The sequence below is a fragment of the Sceloporus undulatus genome, chromosome 4 (genome assembly GCF_019175285.1).
Source record: "Sceloporus undulatus isolate JIND9_A2432 ecotype Alabama chromosome 4, SceUnd_v1.1, whole genome shotgun sequence".
In the NCBI taxonomy this organism is placed as follows: domain Eukaryota; kingdom Metazoa; phylum Chordata; class Lepidosauria; order Squamata; family Phrynosomatidae; genus Sceloporus; species Sceloporus undulatus.
This window is the reverse complement of record NC_056525.1, coordinates 44,593,554-44,612,156: the sequence shown is the minus strand read 5'-3', so window position 1 is coordinate 44,612,156 and position 18,603 is coordinate 44,593,554. Positions and strand designations below refer to the sequence as shown.

General features: G+C 40.0%; 1 protein-coding gene across 2 annotated transcripts; it reads left to right on the top strand.

Annotated features, from left to right (window-relative positions):
* The first annotated feature begins 1,178 nt into the window (after positions 1-1,178).
* Positions 1,179-18,342, top strand: TMEM183A (transmembrane protein 183A). Of its 2 annotated transcripts, none has more exons than XR_006103685.1 (8): positions 1,179-1,413; positions 2,374-2,463; positions 7,851-8,003; positions 8,980-9,139; positions 11,289-11,469; positions 15,946-16,016; positions 17,218-17,373; positions 17,928-18,065. XR_006103685.1 is itself a non-coding variant. In XM_042465149.1 (8 exons), the coding sequence occupies exons 1-8, from the start codon at positions 1,299-1,301 to the stop codon at positions 18,108-18,110; spliced, it is 1,113 nt and encodes a 370-aa protein (XP_042321083.1). In that variant the 5' UTR covers positions 1,181-1,298; the 3' UTR covers positions 18,111-18,342. The 2 variants fall into 2 exon arrangements, 1 of the variants encoding a protein (XP_042321083.1); XM_042465149.1 differs by having other exon boundaries at positions 1,181-1,413; positions 15,946-16,020; positions 17,928-18,342.
* Positions 18,343-18,603: the final 261 nt, after the last annotated feature.

Here is an 18,603-nt window from a genome sequence, read left to right as displayed (position 1 = left end):
CTCGAGGACCATCTAGGTCCTCCAGTGCAACTATATGGTCAACTATAACGAAAAGCCACACTGAAAGACCTAGATTCCTAGAGAGAACACTCCACTATGCATCTGTAGTTCCTCCAGTGCAATTCTGTGGCCAGTGACTGGCAGATGTTGACCACAGAGAGATTCCTAGAGAGGTGTTATCTCAGGTAAAAATGAAGTGCTTTTGTTGTGATTTTTCCACATTCACGGGGGTCCTGTGCCCCTAACCCCAGCGAATGTGGAGGGATGAGTGTACCTTACAAAACCACAAATCCCAAGATTTCATTGACTGGAGCCATCACACTTAAAACAGTGTGAAACTACATTATTTGTACAATGTAGAGGCATCCATTTCAGTCATCCGTCCGAGAGAGATTTCAAGATGTCCTCCTTTCCAAGCATGACTAAGAGAATAGGCTGGCCCAGCTCCACCAGGGCTAGCCTGAAGAAGAAGAGCCCTCCCTCCGGTCCATCTGCTTTGGTCCAGGCATCAGAGGAAGAGAAGCATGCTGGACCTGATCCTCTCCCCCCTCACCATTCCCTTCTCCTTTTGTGTCCTGTCTTTTAGATTGTAAGCCTGAGGGCAGGGAACCACCTATTATCCCCTCTGTTGTAAGAGCCAGGATTCCCAGTGATTGGGCGGCATATAAATAAATCCTATTATTATCATTATCATCATCATCATCATCATCATCATCCTTGGACGCACCTGCACTGCACAAATAGTAGGGTTTGCACACTGCTTTGGCAGCCCTGGCTGCAAGTCCCAGAATGCTACAGGAGGCAGCCAGTGCAGTTAAAGGCTGCGTCCACACTGGAGAAATAACCCGGTTTGGCACTTGTCTGGCTCAAGGCTATGAAATTCTGGGAGTTGGGGTTTGTTGTGGGGTCCAGAGCGGCCCACAACAAACTCCGACTCCCAGAATTCCATAGCCTTGAGCCAAACAAATACCAAAACAGGTTATTTTTCCAGTGTGGACGCAGCCAAAGTGAAATAAGTATGTAGTGCGGTGCTCTAGGCAGATCCAAGGTAAAGACACCTTGGCGGCCATTTTGAGTCTGACTGAGCCACTAGGGATGACGTCACTCGCCTCCATTGGCGCCAGCTGAGCGCGTCCACCAATCAGAGTGCAGACTTCTGCCTCTCGCGAGAGTTGGGGCAGAGCGAGGTGGTGGGTGGCGCCACCGGCAGGAGCCGGGAATATGGACAGAGGCCTCGGCGGGGCTGCTCCGAGGGGCTCCGTGGCTGCGGCTGCGCTGGCGCCGCTACCGCCAATGAAATGGCGCCCCGAGAGCGGCCGGTAGCGGCGCCTCCTCCTCCTGCCGCCGCCATGCGCAAGCGAGGGCCCCGGAAAAGGCTCAAGTTCCGGGCGGAGGACGTCTGCCTGGAGCGCGGTGCGTAGTCAGGGCCTCCATTCTCAGCCTTCCGTCCGGGAGGGATCCCCCCCAAAAAACGCCCTCCATTTTGAGAAACAGGGAAGTCCTCCATTTCCCCGGACGTAGTCTCCATTTCAGTCTTCCGTCCGGGAGAAATGTCAAGATGTCCTCCTTTCCGAGCATGGCTAAGAACGGAGTCCTCCTTTTCCCGGACGTGCCCTTCATTTATTGTAATAAAAACCCGTTTTATCTCTGAGCCGCCTTGGGAGAGGCGGCATACAAAACAAATAATGTATTCAGTTGAGGGATTCCAGTATGTCCTCCATTTGCAGCGTTTGGGCCTTTTTCCTTGAATGTCCTCCATTTTGTGGCGCCTTGTCCTCCTTGGCGGTGAAGGCATCTGGTCGCCTCGCCTTGAGCAAGTCACACTCTCTCAGCCTCAGAGGAAAGCAGCAACAAAACCCCTTCTCTGAACAGATTTTGGCATGATAGAATAGGGAGATCAGACACGTCCTCCTTTTCCAGAACCTGTCCTCCGTTTCGACCTTCAGTCCAAGAGGAATTTCAGAGCTAATATCTGTGTGAATGCTTTTAGCTTCTATTTTCTGCCAAAGTGTCCTCCATTTTAAGCATGACTAAGAAGTGAGTGTTTTTAGCTTTTATGTTCTGCCCAGGAGGCATTCCACAACATCCTCCATTTTGGGCATGACTAAGAAGCATGCGTTTATATTTCTTTTAGTGTTCCGAGCTTTTCTTCGGTCATGTCCTCCATTTTTCTTGAATGTCCTCTATTTTGAGCAGGACTAAGAAGCATGAATTTGTATAATTCTATGAGAGTTTTGAGCTCTTATAGGTGGTTAAGGGCCTCTATTTTTTCTGGAAGGGCCCCCATTTGGCAGTGCCTAGTGCCTTGCCTTCCTTTGGGGATCTGCTTCCCCATCTGACAGCTCTCCTAAAGCTCTTGCTTTCTCCCTGCAGTGACTGTGGCCGACTACGCCAACTCAGACCCCGCCGTGGTGAAATCTGGGCGCGTGAAGAAGGCCATAGCCAACGCGGTGCAGCAGGAAGGTGAGCCTGGACTCTGGGGCCCTCTTTGGGCGCAAAGACAGGGCCGCTGGGGCAGCAAAAGCTCTCCATTCTTCTTTATTTCTTACAGTGTTTACATTGTTAGTTTGTTCGTTGTCATTGTTGTGTGCCTTCAAGACGTTTCTGACTTCTGGCAACTTACTGGTCTTTTAAATCAGTGGTCCCCAATGTCGCCTGCTGGGGTTTGGGGCTTCAACTCCCAGAAGCCACAGACACCGTGGCCAGTCACCAGGAATTCTGGGAGCTGAAATGAAAAACATCTGGAAGACCAAAATTTGGGAATCACTGTTTTAAATGTAAGCCACTTTGAGTCTCAATTAGGAGGGAAAAAAGTGGAACACAGTCCTCCCTCCTTTCTCACACTCTTCGCACTCATGTCCCTCGCTCATGCGCGAGGAATGAAGAGGGAGTATGAGTGCCCGAGGCCAATGGGGCTTGAATGTAGGCGAAACTCTGTTTTCGCGAGGGGGTCTGGAATGGGTCCCTCTTGAAAAAGGAGGGGCGCTTGTATAAATAAATATGCTTTTGTGTGTCTTTGAACCATTTCCAACTTGTGGCAACTTATTGTTCTTTTAAATTTAAGCAGCATTGAGTCCAATGAGGGGAAGGAAGCAGGATGTAAATAATGTTGTTCTGTGTCTTCAAGTCATTTCTGACTTACTCTGTGACTTATTGTTTTAAATGTAAGCAGTTTTGAGTCCATATGGTGGAGAGCAGTGTATAAATAAATGTTGTTGTTGTTTAGTCTCTTCAAGTCATTTCAGACTTATGGCAACCCTAAAGTGAAATTACCAGGGGGTTTTCTTGGCAAGTTTCTTCTCACAAGGGGTTTGCCATTGCCATCCTCTGAATCTGAGAGAGTGAGACCTGCCCAGAGGAACCCAGTGGGTTTCCATGGCCAAGGCAGGATTCAAACCTTGTTCTCCAGATTAGTAGTATTTAGTTAGTTGGTTATGAAAACCAGCGTGGTGTAGTGGTTTGAATGTTCAATTACAACTCTTGAAATCAGGGTTCAATTCCCAAGCATAAAACCCACTAGATGATCTTGGTCAAGTCACTCTTTCAGTGCTGGAGGACAGCAATGGCAAACCCACTCTGAAGAAACTTGTCAAAAAATACTTCTATGATAGGCCTTTCGGTCTCCATAAGTCAAAAATGACTTCAAGGCACCCAATATATTTATTTATATTCCACTTTCCCCCACAAAATTGAGATTCAAAGTGGCTTGCAATTATAAATAAACAATACAGTTACATACAAAAGTAAAAATTAAAATAGAATTAAATTGTTACAGTATTGTCAAACTACTGTATTACAGTAAAATCTAGACCAACAGTATCAGATAGCATTAAATAAATTTTTACACATTGTTTTCATGGCAAAGATTTTATTTTATTTTATTTTTGATTTAAAACATTATGTCTTGAAGCATTTTTTTTTCAAATAACATATAAGTGGCATACAATTACTGTTGCCCAGCGATTCTCGTGCCTTTTTTTCTTAACACAAACCACTACTGTATAAGAAAACAAAACATGCCACGTCAAAGAGTGACTGTGGGTGAAGCCAATTTATAATGGTTCCTGGACTAGTGCCAGTTTGTGAGCCATTAGCTGCCAGTCCCTGGAGAGTCTCCAAGAGAGAGAGAGAAAAATCATTGTAGGCAATGAGAACAAATATGATACAGATATACTAGTACACTGGGAAAAGAAAAATGTAAGTCCTCCACATCAGATAGATTAGGAACCACTGGTCTAAACACTACTTACTGTATGTTTAGTACTCTGCATTTTGATGTTTTATAATGACTTAATCTTATACCACATGTCATCTCAGCTCTGTCCATTTTGTACAGGTCATACTTGCATAGAATAATAATAGTTACTGTATTGTCTTAGATATTTCAGTGGCTGAACATTTTTTTACATAGTTTGGGTTTTTTATGGTGTCTCAAACACCGCTAGGATTGAAGTTCCTCCAGAGTACAGTGTACAAGAGGGAGAGAAGCTATTAACATTGCTATGCCAGGTAGTCTGTGTTTTAAGTATCTTTGCCTGGATATTTTGTTTGTTCGAGTGGAATTGATTTGAAGGAGGGTCTGTAAATAGAGATGCACCTCTCAGGTTCTAATATCTGCTCAATCATGGGCTGGAGGGGGTTGTTAGTAAGAACAAGGACTAACTTGAAATGTGAGTTAATTAAGCGTCATTTCCATACATAAAACAGATTGTTGCAACAGATCTCTGGTTTGAGATTAGAGCAAAATGGAAAGAGCTACAACTCTGAAATAATGTTTTATGCAACAGCTGTTGCTACTTCCACCTTGGCATCCACTACATTGCCTCACTTTAAAAACAAAATGCAGATTTGAAGTCAAAGGCTTTCACGGCTGGCATCCACAGTTTTTTGTGGGTTTTTCAGGTGAAGAGGCCATATTCTAGAAGAGTTTTGACATTTCACCCACAGCTGTGGCTGGCATCTTCAGAGAATTCTCTGAAGATGCCAACCACAGCTGCTGGAGAAACATCAAAACTCTTCTAGAACACAGCTTCATAGCCCAAAAATCTATAAAAATACAGATTTTCTCCTACTTATGTTTTGTTGGCTTTCCTTTCCATTTCTCTGGAACTGCAAACAACTAGAATGGAATTGTCTTAGAGTGAAAGAACACTTCATTGTCCTCATTCTCTAAATCTGGGATTAGATATGACTTTTCCCTTTTGTAAGGAGAGAAGCTTCCTTTCCCAGCAATATGTAGCTTTGAATTTTAACTATTTTGGAATAGATGTAGATTTCCTACATCCAAAGTTTAATATCCTTATAAGGCATTGCCTTTTTGAGAATAGCAACATATCTTTTTTATCTAGGAATTAAATTGGCTTGTTTTAATTTTTTAATTAGTGTAATTCTCATAATACTGTGTGGTACAAAGCACAGCTGTCCCTCCCGATTTGTGGGGGATCTGTTCCAGATTCCACTGCAAATCCAGAAAAATGCAAATATTGGAGTCCCCATTGGTTACAACAGTGGTGTGGTCAGGCGTGTGTGATATTTTATCCCACTTGCCATCCGCAAAGGATAAATAATAATAATAATTAATAATTTGTTTTATTTATATACCGCTATTCCAAAGATCATAGCGGTGAACAGCAAGTAAGCTAATTAGCAAGTAAGCTAATTTGCCCCCAACAGTCTGGGTACTCATTTTAGCGACCTCGGAAGGATGCAAGCCTGAGTCGAGCTTGGGCCCTTTTGCTGGTCTTGAACTCGCAACCTTGTGGTTTCGAGTGAATGGCTGCAGTACAGGCATTTAACCACTGCGCCACCGTGGCAGGATCATGACCACGGACTCCAAGTCTGCAAACAGGGAGGGACGAGTGTACACCTTATCTCTAATTTCATACCATTGTGTAATAGTGGAATTTTTGTGTCAGTACTCAACACCTTTATGTAGAACAGCAATAGGATGCAGACCCCAGAGCTGAAATATCAAAATACTAGGCCACAATGTTGATTGTATCAAAGAAGATGTTGAGAAACTGGAACGTGTCCAAAGGAGGGCAAATAAAATGGTGAAGGGTCTGGAAACCATGTCCTATAAGGAACGACTAAGGGAGTTGGGGATGTTTAGCTTGGAGAAGAGAAGGTTAAGGAGTGATATGATAGCCCTGTTTAAATACCTGAACGGATGTCATATTGAGGAGGGAACTAGCTTGTTTTCTGCTGCTCCAGAGACTAGGACCTGGAACAATGGATGCACGTTGCAGGAAAAGAGATTCCACCTCAACATTAGGAGGAACTTCCTGACAGTAAGGGGCTGTTTGACAGTGGAACACACTTCTTTGAAGTAGAGTTTCCTTCCTTAGAGGTCTTTAAACAGAGGCTGGATGGCCATCTGTCGGGGGTTGGACTGGATAGCCTTGTGGTCTCTTCCAACTCTATGATTCTAAGAGTTGTGTACAGCATTGCCCCTGCAAATATGTAGGTAGTCACATTCTGAAGAAGCGAGTAAGGCCGCACCAAGATTTTTGTTTCCAGCCAATTTATGAAAATTACAGAGAATCCCAGAAGCACCTCCATTGCTGAGAAGATACCATGTCACTTGTGTTGACTGGTCACAAGTATTTCAATAAAGAAGATATGTTAAGAGGCAATATTATTTGGGCTGTCCTGCCAGTAGAAGACATATACATGTCTTTTGTTCTAGAAGCTGATAAAGAATGTGTGTGTTTGAATAGAGAGTAAAAATGTCTGTGCACTCATAATGCAGCGAGGGAAATAGGAAAACTTTAGAAAATCCTGTTGTAGGGAAACTAAGCTGTTAGAACCATATTGTCAAATTTTTTAAATTTGTTATACAGATCATTCTATATGAGGGATACAGGTGCTTGCTTGCCTTCTGCCTGCTTTTTGGTTGTTACTTTGCTTGTTCACAGTGTTCCAGTAACAATAACAACAAAAGGCACAACTGGCACAATTCCCCTCTGTGGTTTAAATTCTAAATTGCTATATCCCTTAATGTTCTGAGTTCTCAGTCTTTTTCATCTCCTTTTCTTCTGGTATTGTGCAGTACTAATTGTTGTTTCCTGCCCATATGATTTCATAGAATCATAGAGTTGGAAGAGACCGCATGTAGCTTTTCCTATGTCTTGGCTCCTCATCACTCACTGATTCAAGATTGTGCTTTTCAGAGTACTGTACTGGTCTCTTTTCCTATTTAGTCCAGCCAGAATGTTTATTGGCCAGTCTTCCTAATAATCTCTATCACCCCCTGCACTGAAAAGCTCCCTGATTAGCCCCTTCTTGTCTCAAATTCCTTATCATCTATGCCCTTTTCTTCAAATCCCATACTAAAAATGTCTTGTCTTTAGTCCATTGCCTACTCTGCACCCTTCCTTCAGACTCATTGTCTTAGATTGCACATATTCTAAGACAGCTTACCAGTCCTTGGCCTTTTTGGCAGGGGGCATGGTCTTAGAGAAACCAGCCTGCAAATGTTTGGTTAAATAAACATTTCAGAACTACCAGCACAATGCAATATAAATGACAGATATATAGATATAAATAATATTTAAAGCCACTTCTTTTTTTCTCCCTTTTAATAATAATAATAATAATAATAATGATGTTTTATTTATAAACCGCTATTCCGTATTGATCATAGCGGTATACAGGTAAAAAAATTGCAATATCAAATACAAAATACAGGATAAAAACTGCAATACATAAATAAAACTTAAATAAAAACATTTCAGAATACAGATTAAAACCATACATCAAATCCAGGCCAGCTTTGGCAATTGGATTATTATATTGAACATGATCATATCTATTTACCAACTCAAGACAGTGTGTCTTTGTGTTTCTAGCAAAATCATTCTGTGGTTTGGAAGCATCTTGTGTACCTACTGATGAAGTATTATCAGTGACAGAGTCCTGTGACAGTAGTGATGAAGTGGATTCTAAGGATTCCATTAATGATAGAATATCATCTAGAAAAAAGAAGAGCAAGAGGTGTAAAGGTAAGAATTGTGATAAATTTGATCATTGCTAGGGTTTCTCCTGTGATCATTCTCATATCTCAAACTCATTGCTTCTTGGTTGTGTCCTGTTGGTGAATCATATAACTTTTAAGACGTGTGCCATTTTTGCCCTTCTGGAGATTGTTGTACTGAAGCTCCCATCAACCCCAACAACATAGCCAGTGGGGGGAAATGGTGAGAGTTGCATTCCCAGCAGTCTCTGGAAAGCTGCAAGCCACCCCAATAGCTCAACATACTTTTTTTTTTTTTTACATTTATTTATAGGCACACAAACTTATTTGTTTTCTTAGTACTCTCTGACAAGATAGTCAAGTTCTGAATAACTATTTATAAGCCACTCTGAGAGCCTTTAGGACTGAAGAGTGGGGTATAAATACCATAAATAAATACATACATACATACATACATACATACAAAGTGTGTGGGGTTTTTCTTCCTAGACACTCTTTGCTCTGTTGCAAGAAAACCTTGAAGCCTACTCCAACATTCTGGTCTCATTTCATAATGTGATAATATAGCTGTAATATTTTTTTAATATTGCTGTAATAGGTAACATTTCACTATAATTTTAACTGTGTCAAAACCAGTCAAAAGACTTGGGCCTGATTATAGTTCCACTAAAGTTGGAAGTGGGGATTATGCTGCCCTCCAGATGTTGTTCAACTCAACCCTCAGCATTCCTTTCATGCTTATGTGCCTTCAAGTTGCCTGTCAACTCCATAAATTTTATAGGGTTTTCTTAAGCAAGGAATATTCAGTGTTGATTTTGCCAGTTCTAAAATATAGCCTACAGCAGTCCTCACCAATGGCTATATTGGCTAAAGATACTAGGAGGTGCTCTCTAAAACATCTGGAAAGGCATATGATTCTCACCCCTGCAACAAAGTCATGCTGATTTTTCATTAGTCTAGATGATATGGTAACTGTCAGTGATGCACTGTTTCATTTTATTCAGAAAACTCTGATGATGTGGTAGGCAAAGAATATCCTATTGATATTTGGTTGATGCTGGCATCCTACATACGTCCAGAAGACACTGTGAATTTTTCTCTAATTTGTAAAAGAGCCTGGACTGTCACTTGCACTGCTGCCTTTTGGACCAGACTTTATAGAAGGTATGGCAAACTATATTAATTTTTATTTATTTATTATATCCCTCTCTTTTCCCACTTTGGGACACAAGGAAGCTTATGACTATTCAACCAAACCATAGTTAAAAAGTAACAGCATTCAAAGGTTTAAAAGCATTTAAACCCCCATAAAATTTGGAAACCATTAAAACAATGGCAAATGCACGTTGTACAAGCCTGTTTTTCCCCTGTTTCTGAAAGGGCTGCCAGAATAAAAAGGGTTTTTAACCTACTTGTGGAAAGATAGTGAACAGGTTGCTTGTCTAGCCTCTTTGAGATTGGAGTTCCAGAGCCTGGGAGCAACCACTGAGAAGATCCTCTCCTTCATTCCCACGAAAATGTCTGTGGGTGGAAGGACAGAGAGCAAGGCCTCCCCAGAAAATCTCAAAACACAGGCAGGTTCATAGGGGAGGGTTTAGTCCTTCAAATAACCTGGACATGAACCATTATATGTCACCGCTATCACCTTTAATTTTGCCCCAAAGATAGCAGGGTTGTTGCAGCAAATGAGTTGTGTGCTCCCTGTAGCCAGTCCCAGTTAACAGTTTGGCTGCAGCTTTTTGGAGCAGCTGAAATTTCAAAACATTTTTCAAAAGAAGACCAGCAGAGAGCAGATAACAGCAATCCAAACAGGATATAACTAAGTCATGTGTCTTTAATGATGTTGTTCAATAGGACCAATGTGGATTATTTTGGTACAATTTGAGGGGTCCTGCTCAGTTTAACACAGGGGTAGGCAACCTGCGGCCCGCGGGCCGGATGCGGCCCGGCAAGGCCTTGGGACCAGCCCCAGCCCGGTCCTGCCGCTGATTGCCGCCGGGGCCTTTGGGGGGCAATTGTCTATAGAAGCCTCAGAAACATGCATTTATATTAACATTTTTTTAAAAATCAGCAAATTTTTTCGCGTGCCCTCCATTTTTTTTTTAAAAAAGTGTCTTCCATTTGAAAATTTTGTCCTACATTTGTCCTGGTTTATTTATATATTTAATTTTTTAAAAAAATTATTTAATTATTTATTTTTTGGCTTCGGCCCCCCAGTTGTCTGAGGGACAGCAGCCCGGCCCCCGGCTCAAAAAGGTTGCCTACCCCTGGTTTAACACTTCTGTATGAAGTAGTTGTTGTATTTATGGTGACTTTGAGTTCTGAAATGCACTGATATGATAAAATGGGATTTTCAGTATCTTTTAGATTTCCCACGTAAGCCTGATTAACCTTACATATTCTGCTTCCCCTGAGGCCTGGCCATTCACCCAACAGGGCAACACAGACTAACATATAAATCACTTTCCCCCAACCAAGGATCACACAGTATATATACCCCACACTTCTCCATGCCACCATTCTCTGAAGATGCCAGCCACAGATACAGGCAAAAAGTCAAGAATAAACTCAGAACACGGCCGCAGAGCCCGAAAAGCCTACCAAAAAACTACTGATTAACCTAATTTGATTAGAACAACACCAAATGCATATCAAAATATGCATGATTTAACTGTCAAAGAGAATTTTGTGTTCAATTTTATTTATATTCAGCTTTTTCATGTAATTGTAATGATCATTCTTAGGTTGTTGGGATTGTTTATATTTTGGCTACCCCATCAATTGATGCATAATACTGCAAAAGAAGCCATGGGAGCTTCTACTTGAAAGATGATTTGTGTTTTTATCTGATAGTATAATAGAACATTTGGAAGCGAGCGCAAGATTGCTTGAAGTGATACAATCTTAATGCAGATGAAACCTGCCTTCCCTCACTAGCTAGTGTACATGGGTTCTTCCACCTGCCCCATCACCCTGTACTAATTTCGAAAGAACAATTGCTTTGTTCTAATATAAGTTTCCCTGAATTTGCTTTTATTAGGGAAAGGAGTCAAGATGTCATGGTTTTTCCCCTTTCAACATTATCTTAGTACCACAGACCATAGAGGTCTGACATTAATACTAACAACATGCACATTATTGTCTGTGCCTGTCCTGCTGTGGAACAGTCAGTTGGTTCTAGGCTTGGCATATGTGTGGACATGCAGCACCTAAAGTAAATTAGGAAAAGGCAAGGGCAAACTCAAACACTGGCTTGATCTTTATGTGAAGTTTAGTATTTATTTTAAATGAGTTTTTATTGATTTCCTCCAAGGCACTACAATAGGAATGCTATCCTCCCGATCCGTTTACAGCCAGAGTCAATGGAAAAGATGTACTGCCTTCGTGCATGTGTAATTCGGTCTTTATACCATATGTACAGACCTTTTGTTTCTCGTATAGCCAGAAATCCAGCTATTCCAGAGATTACTCCAAGCACTCTAAAAAATTCAAAAGTAAGTAACAGAATTTGACAAGTAGTGTTTCTATTCAGCAGTGTCCATATATTCTTGTTATGGTAGGGCAGTGCCTGTGAACGGCCTGCTTTTGATCATGTTTGAATATATTTTTGTCTTTACTGGGAATACTTTTGTGAGTCTATACTTGTTATTGCCATACTTCTGTTTTGTCAGGGAGATTTAATCTATAAATGATATTTGACAAAATGGAAATCAGAATATTTGGGATGTTTCCCTTTTTTGTATAAACACAAATTTGTGACATAGTTTCTTTCTGGAAAGTCTATCAGCAATGTATTGCATGACTAATACCTCTCCAAGTAGCTTACATTCCCATCAAATGTTTTCCTGTGGCAGGATGTTGTAGGGTTAGCCAATTTCCTATCCCAGTAGAGAGGGAAGAATTGGCATCTTGGATTCTTGTTCACATCACAACGGCTTTGGTGTCCACAGTGAATGCTGCTATCACACTAACATTGTACATACCTTATGTGTAAATAATTATCTGTAAAAGGAAATTGAATGTCAGAAGTCTACTGCAGTGACAGTTATGGTTTAGTTCTGGTACATTCTAAAAGCACAGAAATCTACAATCATTATTGTTTTGTTGCAGTTTGGCATTACTAAAGTGCAAGCCATGCCTTTGTGTGTACAGCAGTGTCTTGGTGCACTGTGCAGCCATAGAGCCTCTTTGCTTGGATTTTGGTTTTCCTCATTTATCATCTTCTCTCATTAATGGGAGATAACTATACACCTTGAGCATATGAGGCAGGGATAATTTATCCTTTTGATTAATGAATCCAGCTTTTCCTATTTAATTTCCCTTTCTCTTTCTCAGTGTAGTTTCTGTGGGACACTGGAGCCATTGTGGTGTCAGCAGAAGTTTGTCCTTAAAGACACCCCCACTGTTGGGAGCAGCAGGCCACATGGTATACATCTGAAGGGTAGGACAGCTGACATGTGGATGACATCCTTTGCCCATTAGGAGGTACTCATATGTTTAAATTAATTTCCTCCATGTAACTAATATTCAAAGCTGGTTGGGAGTAGTATTATGTATTACTCTCAAACTCCAAGTGTGTTTCTGTCATGAAAAAACACAAGTTTGTATGAAAGCATCTTGTAGCTTCCTACCTGAACTTAATTACTTAATTTGGGTTTGTGTCCCTTATAAAACCTGTTTAGAATAAATGTATTGCTATTGAAGGCCCTTGGCTGCACAGTACATAAGACTGAAAGAAAGGCTGTGCTATCAGCAGCTGATGTGAGCAATATCATAGCTGCTTCTTCTCAACAGAAGAATTTAAGTGGTAATTTCACAGTAGATCTGTTATTGCCTTGGAACCTATTATGTTCTTCATGGAGGTAGGTTTTAATTAATTATAGTGATGATAAACAGTAGGAGTGGCAGCTCTTACAGTAGATGTGAAGGTTAGCATAGCTTGTACTCTGCTAATGTAAACTTTTGGTCATACAGAATGTTTATCCCTTTATCCTAGATACACTACATAATTCCTCACCCTCTTTACCTCTTACAAAACTGAATATATTGTATTTTTAATTAATTGTAACTGAGTTGAGGACAGCAAAAAAGGTCATTCAAATAACACCATAGTGCTAGAGTTTCATTTCCTATTAGTGTGTTCAGAATAGGAAGTCCACAAACATATTGGTGTTACTTATATCCCATTTCATAAGTTGATATTTGCATGAAGAGTTTGCTTCTGTGTGTAGATGCTTAGAAAGAGTTCTGCTGAGAACCAAACTTGCCAATTTACAGATAAATACGGATATAACTCAGTTAACAAAGTGGATGTACTTCTGGGCTTTACATCTTTTACGAAAGTTTTGGTACTAGAGGCAGAAATAACATGGAAGGAATAGGGATAGGTTCCTACATCCAAAAGAAGAAAAGAGCAGGTCAAAATGTTTCAGCAAATGTTTTATTCAAAACTAACATTATGCACATGAAAAACTAAACAACCAGACCTTGCATAAGTAACCAAATATCTTTTGGAAACTACTTGAAAGCTTCTTCTAAAATATATGTCAGGATGTCCTAGCTACATATGAAAAACTCCTAGAATATTTAAGGAAACTTCCTTCATGAAAACTTTTTTTCCAAATTTTATTCTTGTAGAAAAATAAGATATATTAAAATAAAAATACAGTAGAGTCTCGATTATCCGACAAAAACGGGTGGGCTGATAGTCGGATAGCCGAAGATGTCGGATAATCCAGAGGGTCCAAGAAAAGCCTTGAAATCCCTATGAATTGCAAACATATTAAAGTTTTCTTGCAGTAACAGTAAAAGTAACATTACAGTAACAACATTGTAATGTATAAACAGTTCAAGTCCTCTGAAAATGTAAAGAAATCACTGATCCATTTCTGCTTTCCCGACGATTGCTGTTTCTTCACAGCCAAGTCTCGCCATCTTTGGAGCATCATAATGTCGACCCCCATAGCTTATTGTTGTTCGATGTACTTCATTTCGATTTCTAGAGGCCTAACCCCATTGCCATGTGATATGAGAGGTTCAACAGATGATGCTTGATCATCAATTTCTATTTTGTCGCCATCGCTATTGACAAGAACGATAATTTCTTCATCAGTAATTTCATACTGATCATCTTCGTTCATCCAGCTGTCAACCTCTTCCAAAGACACGTCCTCACACCTAGAGCTACAGTGTACTAAGGATAGAATGATTTCTTTGTCTTCATCTGTGCTTTCCATAATTTCATCTTCTTCTTTTTCGCATAACAACTTATTCCATGATCTGACAATTGTTGAGCCCTAACGTCACTCCAACCCAATAAGCAACATCCTTTAGATTGATGCAGTTCAATCTTTCAATCATGTCTTGCCCTTCTTCAATTTCTTCTATCAGTGTCGACAGTAGCTTCCTGCGATAGTTCCTTTTTAGTGTTTCCAAATACCCTGATCCATCGGTTGGCATATGGCAGTGACATTAGGTGGCAGAAACATAGCCTTAATGTTCCCATCTTGAAACTCCTCTGCATCAGGGTGCATCGGGGCATTGTCTAGCAACAAAATTGCTTTTCTGGGGCAGTCATTGTCTTTCAAAAAATTCTCAGTGGAAGGAATGAATTCCTTAAAAAAAAACCAGTCATTGAAAAATTCTCTGGTCATCCACGCACTTTTTTTATTGTTCTATTTCACTGCGAGAGTGTTCTTTGAAATATTTTTAAAGGCTCTTGGGTTTTTGGACTTCTCAGTCACTGCGAGGTCTATTTTGAGGGTTGCAGAAGCATTGCTGCATGGTAAAATTGTCAGCCTTTCTTTACTACGCTTAAAGCCTGAGGTTGCTGCTTCAGTTCTGGCTGCAAGACTCTTACTGGGTAACAGTTTGTAATTGAGGCCAGACTCATCACAATTAAATATCTGATCGTCTGTTAGGCTTTCAGTTTCAATAAAGTCTAGAAATTTTTTCTTGAATGCCTCCATTTCCTGAAAATCTGAAGGCAGTTTCTCTCCACAAACACATAACTGACGGATTCTATAACGTTTCTTCCACCTGTCGAGCCAACCAATGCTGGCTGTAAAATCCCCTTCATCAAATTCCTTTCGAAAATCCAATACCTTTTACTGTAAAATAGGCACACCTTTGTCTCTGAACTGCAGAAACCAAACATACAAAGCTTCACTGACCTTTTCATAGCCACACTTTTTCATGGTTTTCCTCTCTTTCATTGCACCATCAGTAACTCTGGAGGAACATCATTTTTCCATCTCCAATTGGTTCCTTCTCCAGTCTCCTACAGTTACCCTTCCAACACCATAGTCATCTGCTACTTTCTGCAACATCTCTCCATTGTCCAGTCTCTTGATTGCCTCAAGTTTCTGCTCCATTGATACAACAACCTTCTTTTTCATTGCAATGTTGGGGGCATGTTTGGGGGCTTGGCTGTGCCTGCCGCCTTCCCCGTTGCCATGCATTGGCCCTTGTTTTGGGGCCTGGAGGTACTCGCCCTGCTTGCTGCCACTGCTGCCGCATTTGGGCCGTGTTTTGGGGTGAGGCTTCACTTGCTCTTCTCTCCTTGGCCATCACGACCGCCATGTTTGGGGGTGTGTCTGGGCGTGCGGAAAGCCTACAGCCACGCCCCCCAAGCAGCCGCAGCATCTGATAATCTGGAATGTCGGATGACCGAAGGACGGATAATCGAGACTCTACTATAAAATGGCTTTAATGTACAAACCAGTGCCACTCTTCTATTAATTTTTCTAATGCTGACCTTTCAGGGCTCTATTGTATGGCTGGTTTTGTATCATGTCTGATTTAAATTTTGCATGGAATGAGTAGGGCAGAGGCATATTAAGGAATTAGCACATGTTAAAAACTACTGCATATCATGATACATGGACAGCTCTAAGTAAGTTCATCATACTATACTGAGATGATTTATGTTTAAGGCTTCACATCACGAGTATTTTTCTTGCGTGTTTCAGTGTCTGCTTTTCTGGTCGAAAAAGGTTGACCAGCAGTCTTCACTGTGGGAATTCAGCTTCAAATTACAAAGGCAGGTATGAAAAGTAAATACTTATTGATATTAATGCAGCAACATTTCAGAATGGTTGGTGTTTTTATATCCTATGTTTCTATCAGTATGTACACAGAACCAGTTGCATAAAAGAAGAGAATAAACCCATTATTTTAAAACTACAGTACTGAAAAAGAAAAAGCTATTTTGAACTGGTAAAATAAAACCTTCTGGTAATTGCTGTTTGAGCTACTTCATTAGTTTGAAGAAGTGGTTGAAATCATTTAACAAATGAAAATAGTTCTGTGTCAGAGAGGGCTTGTATAGAGGATCACTGTGTGATTAATTATGCCTGTGAAGAGGCTGTTAATAGTCTACTGATTTTTGTACTACTATTGCCTTTTTTCTTATGTTGGAATGTTAGACCAAGATGGGCAAATGTCAGCATATTTGGTGGTTATTCTAATCTCCATATAGTGGATTGTTGGTTGGAGCTATTATTGTGCCACGACAAAACCTCAAACCCTCCTTCCTCTTGCAGATGGTCAATTTTTGAGTAACATAGCTATACAAACATCAGCTTCATCCTGTGAGAAAGCAATGCCCTCCCCCCCCCCAAAAAAAAACAATCCCCATAAAACTGAAATGGGTAGTATATCTTTGACTTTCCAGAACATGAAACAGTCAACAGAACTGATAGAATTTGTATATGATACGTCATTGTGAGGATGGAATTATATATGAAACCTGTTCAGTATCTTGAACCTTCAAAATATAGCTTTATTTCCTTCATGAACAAAATTCGTAGTTAAAGGGTTTATAAAACTTGTTTAAAATTAGTATGACTGTTGAGTAGTAAATTAATCTTCCTTAGACTTATTGGTTACCAGTGTTGACCATCTCTGAATTAGAAAATGCTTATCAGTCTAATATCATGCCATGGCAAAAACTAGTGCTTGGAATTCAGACACTGGAATAAAATATTTCCCTTTAGCTTCTATTGCCAATTCTTTACATACTATGCTTCAAACATTCAAGACATTTCTACATAGCAGGGAATAAGTAAGTGAGTTCTAGCCCATCATCATCCTTCAAAGTCAGTCTTACAAATTCTCCTTCTATGGCACACATCCACTTTATCCCCAAATTTGAGTCTGCAGGACAAATCTTCAATTGTGAAAGCTGGTAAAGATGGAATCGGTTTTCAATAAACTAAATGAAACTGAGTGTTTCTTTTAAGTCTCCAAGGTTCAAGAATAGCTGTTCGAAACGTCTCCAACCTCCCCTCCGATATGAAGATGTCCACATGAACCCTGACCAAGACTGCTGCCTATTGCAGATCACTACCCTCAATTTTATATATATTCCTATAGTGATGGGCATGACCATTACCTTGGTAAGTGCTACCAGTTATATCTCCCTCTTTAAAACTATCCACAATAATTTTATATCAGTCTTGCTAGAATAGAAATCATAGCCATTGTATATAAAGATCAGGACTAGCTCATGACTTCTAAACTTCATGGATAGAGTATAATCACTGCATCTACTTCTCAAGCTGAAATAAGGGAGGTTCTTGTTACTGCTGAAAACTGATGGTAAAAAAGACTTGATATGTAGAGCCTAAAATTTTAGATTGCCTAAAAGCTGCATTAGTTGATGATTGAGTGATCCTGATTTCAAGACTAATAAGCACTGTACACAATTTTTTTGTGTTCTTTAGATGTTAAATTAATTTTAAGGGAAAGTTTTATCTTCTGGTAAAATTATGTGAAAAGTTAATCTTGTAAAGTATCTTATCGGAAAAAATATTTCCAAGTTCAGCTCTTGTAAAAAAAAACACAACAGTTTGTTTAAAACATCTGATAGGACTAAGAGATGGTAACTTATGCATTCTAGTGAAATAGTATATTAATCTTAAGAGAATCTCTGATTTTGTTTCTTTGGCAGTTCACAATAAATGTAAGCACGGATATGAGGCATCACAGAGTGAAAATGGTATTCCATGATTCTCCAATTTGGAGTGGCAAGAAACCAAGATTTGACCATGGAGTGCAAGTTGTAATGGACCCTGTACACAGTGTGCGTCTTTTCGATTGGTGGCATCCACAGTTCCCATCTTCACACATCTAAAAAAATCCTTAGTAATGTACATCCTATGAACTGGAAAAAACTCAAGGAAGTTTAATTTTATTTGTAGTATATTCTATACGATCGCCATAAATGACTAAACTTAATAGTCCAGTCTATGCTTATATTTGATCACACATATGAAGAAAACTGTTGTAATGAAATTACATAAACATTTCTGTAAGTCGTCATATGATCTGGAAAAAAAACTCAGCTAATTTTTTTCTGTTGCTAATGAAAGTTGTCGTTCATTCTTGTCTAAAAGTCAGGTGAATGGAGCTAGAAGCATTAAAAGTTCTGTTACTGTTTGTATGGGCAAGTGAAATTGATAGCTGAAAGATTCTTTGAAGTATTCCCATACTCTGCTATTCTAGTTCCATGTAAGAAAACTCCATACAGTCGGCCCTTCTTATACACAGATTTTTTATACACGGATTCAAGCATACACGGTTTGAAAATGTTACAAAAAAGTATAAATTTACCTTGATTTTCCATT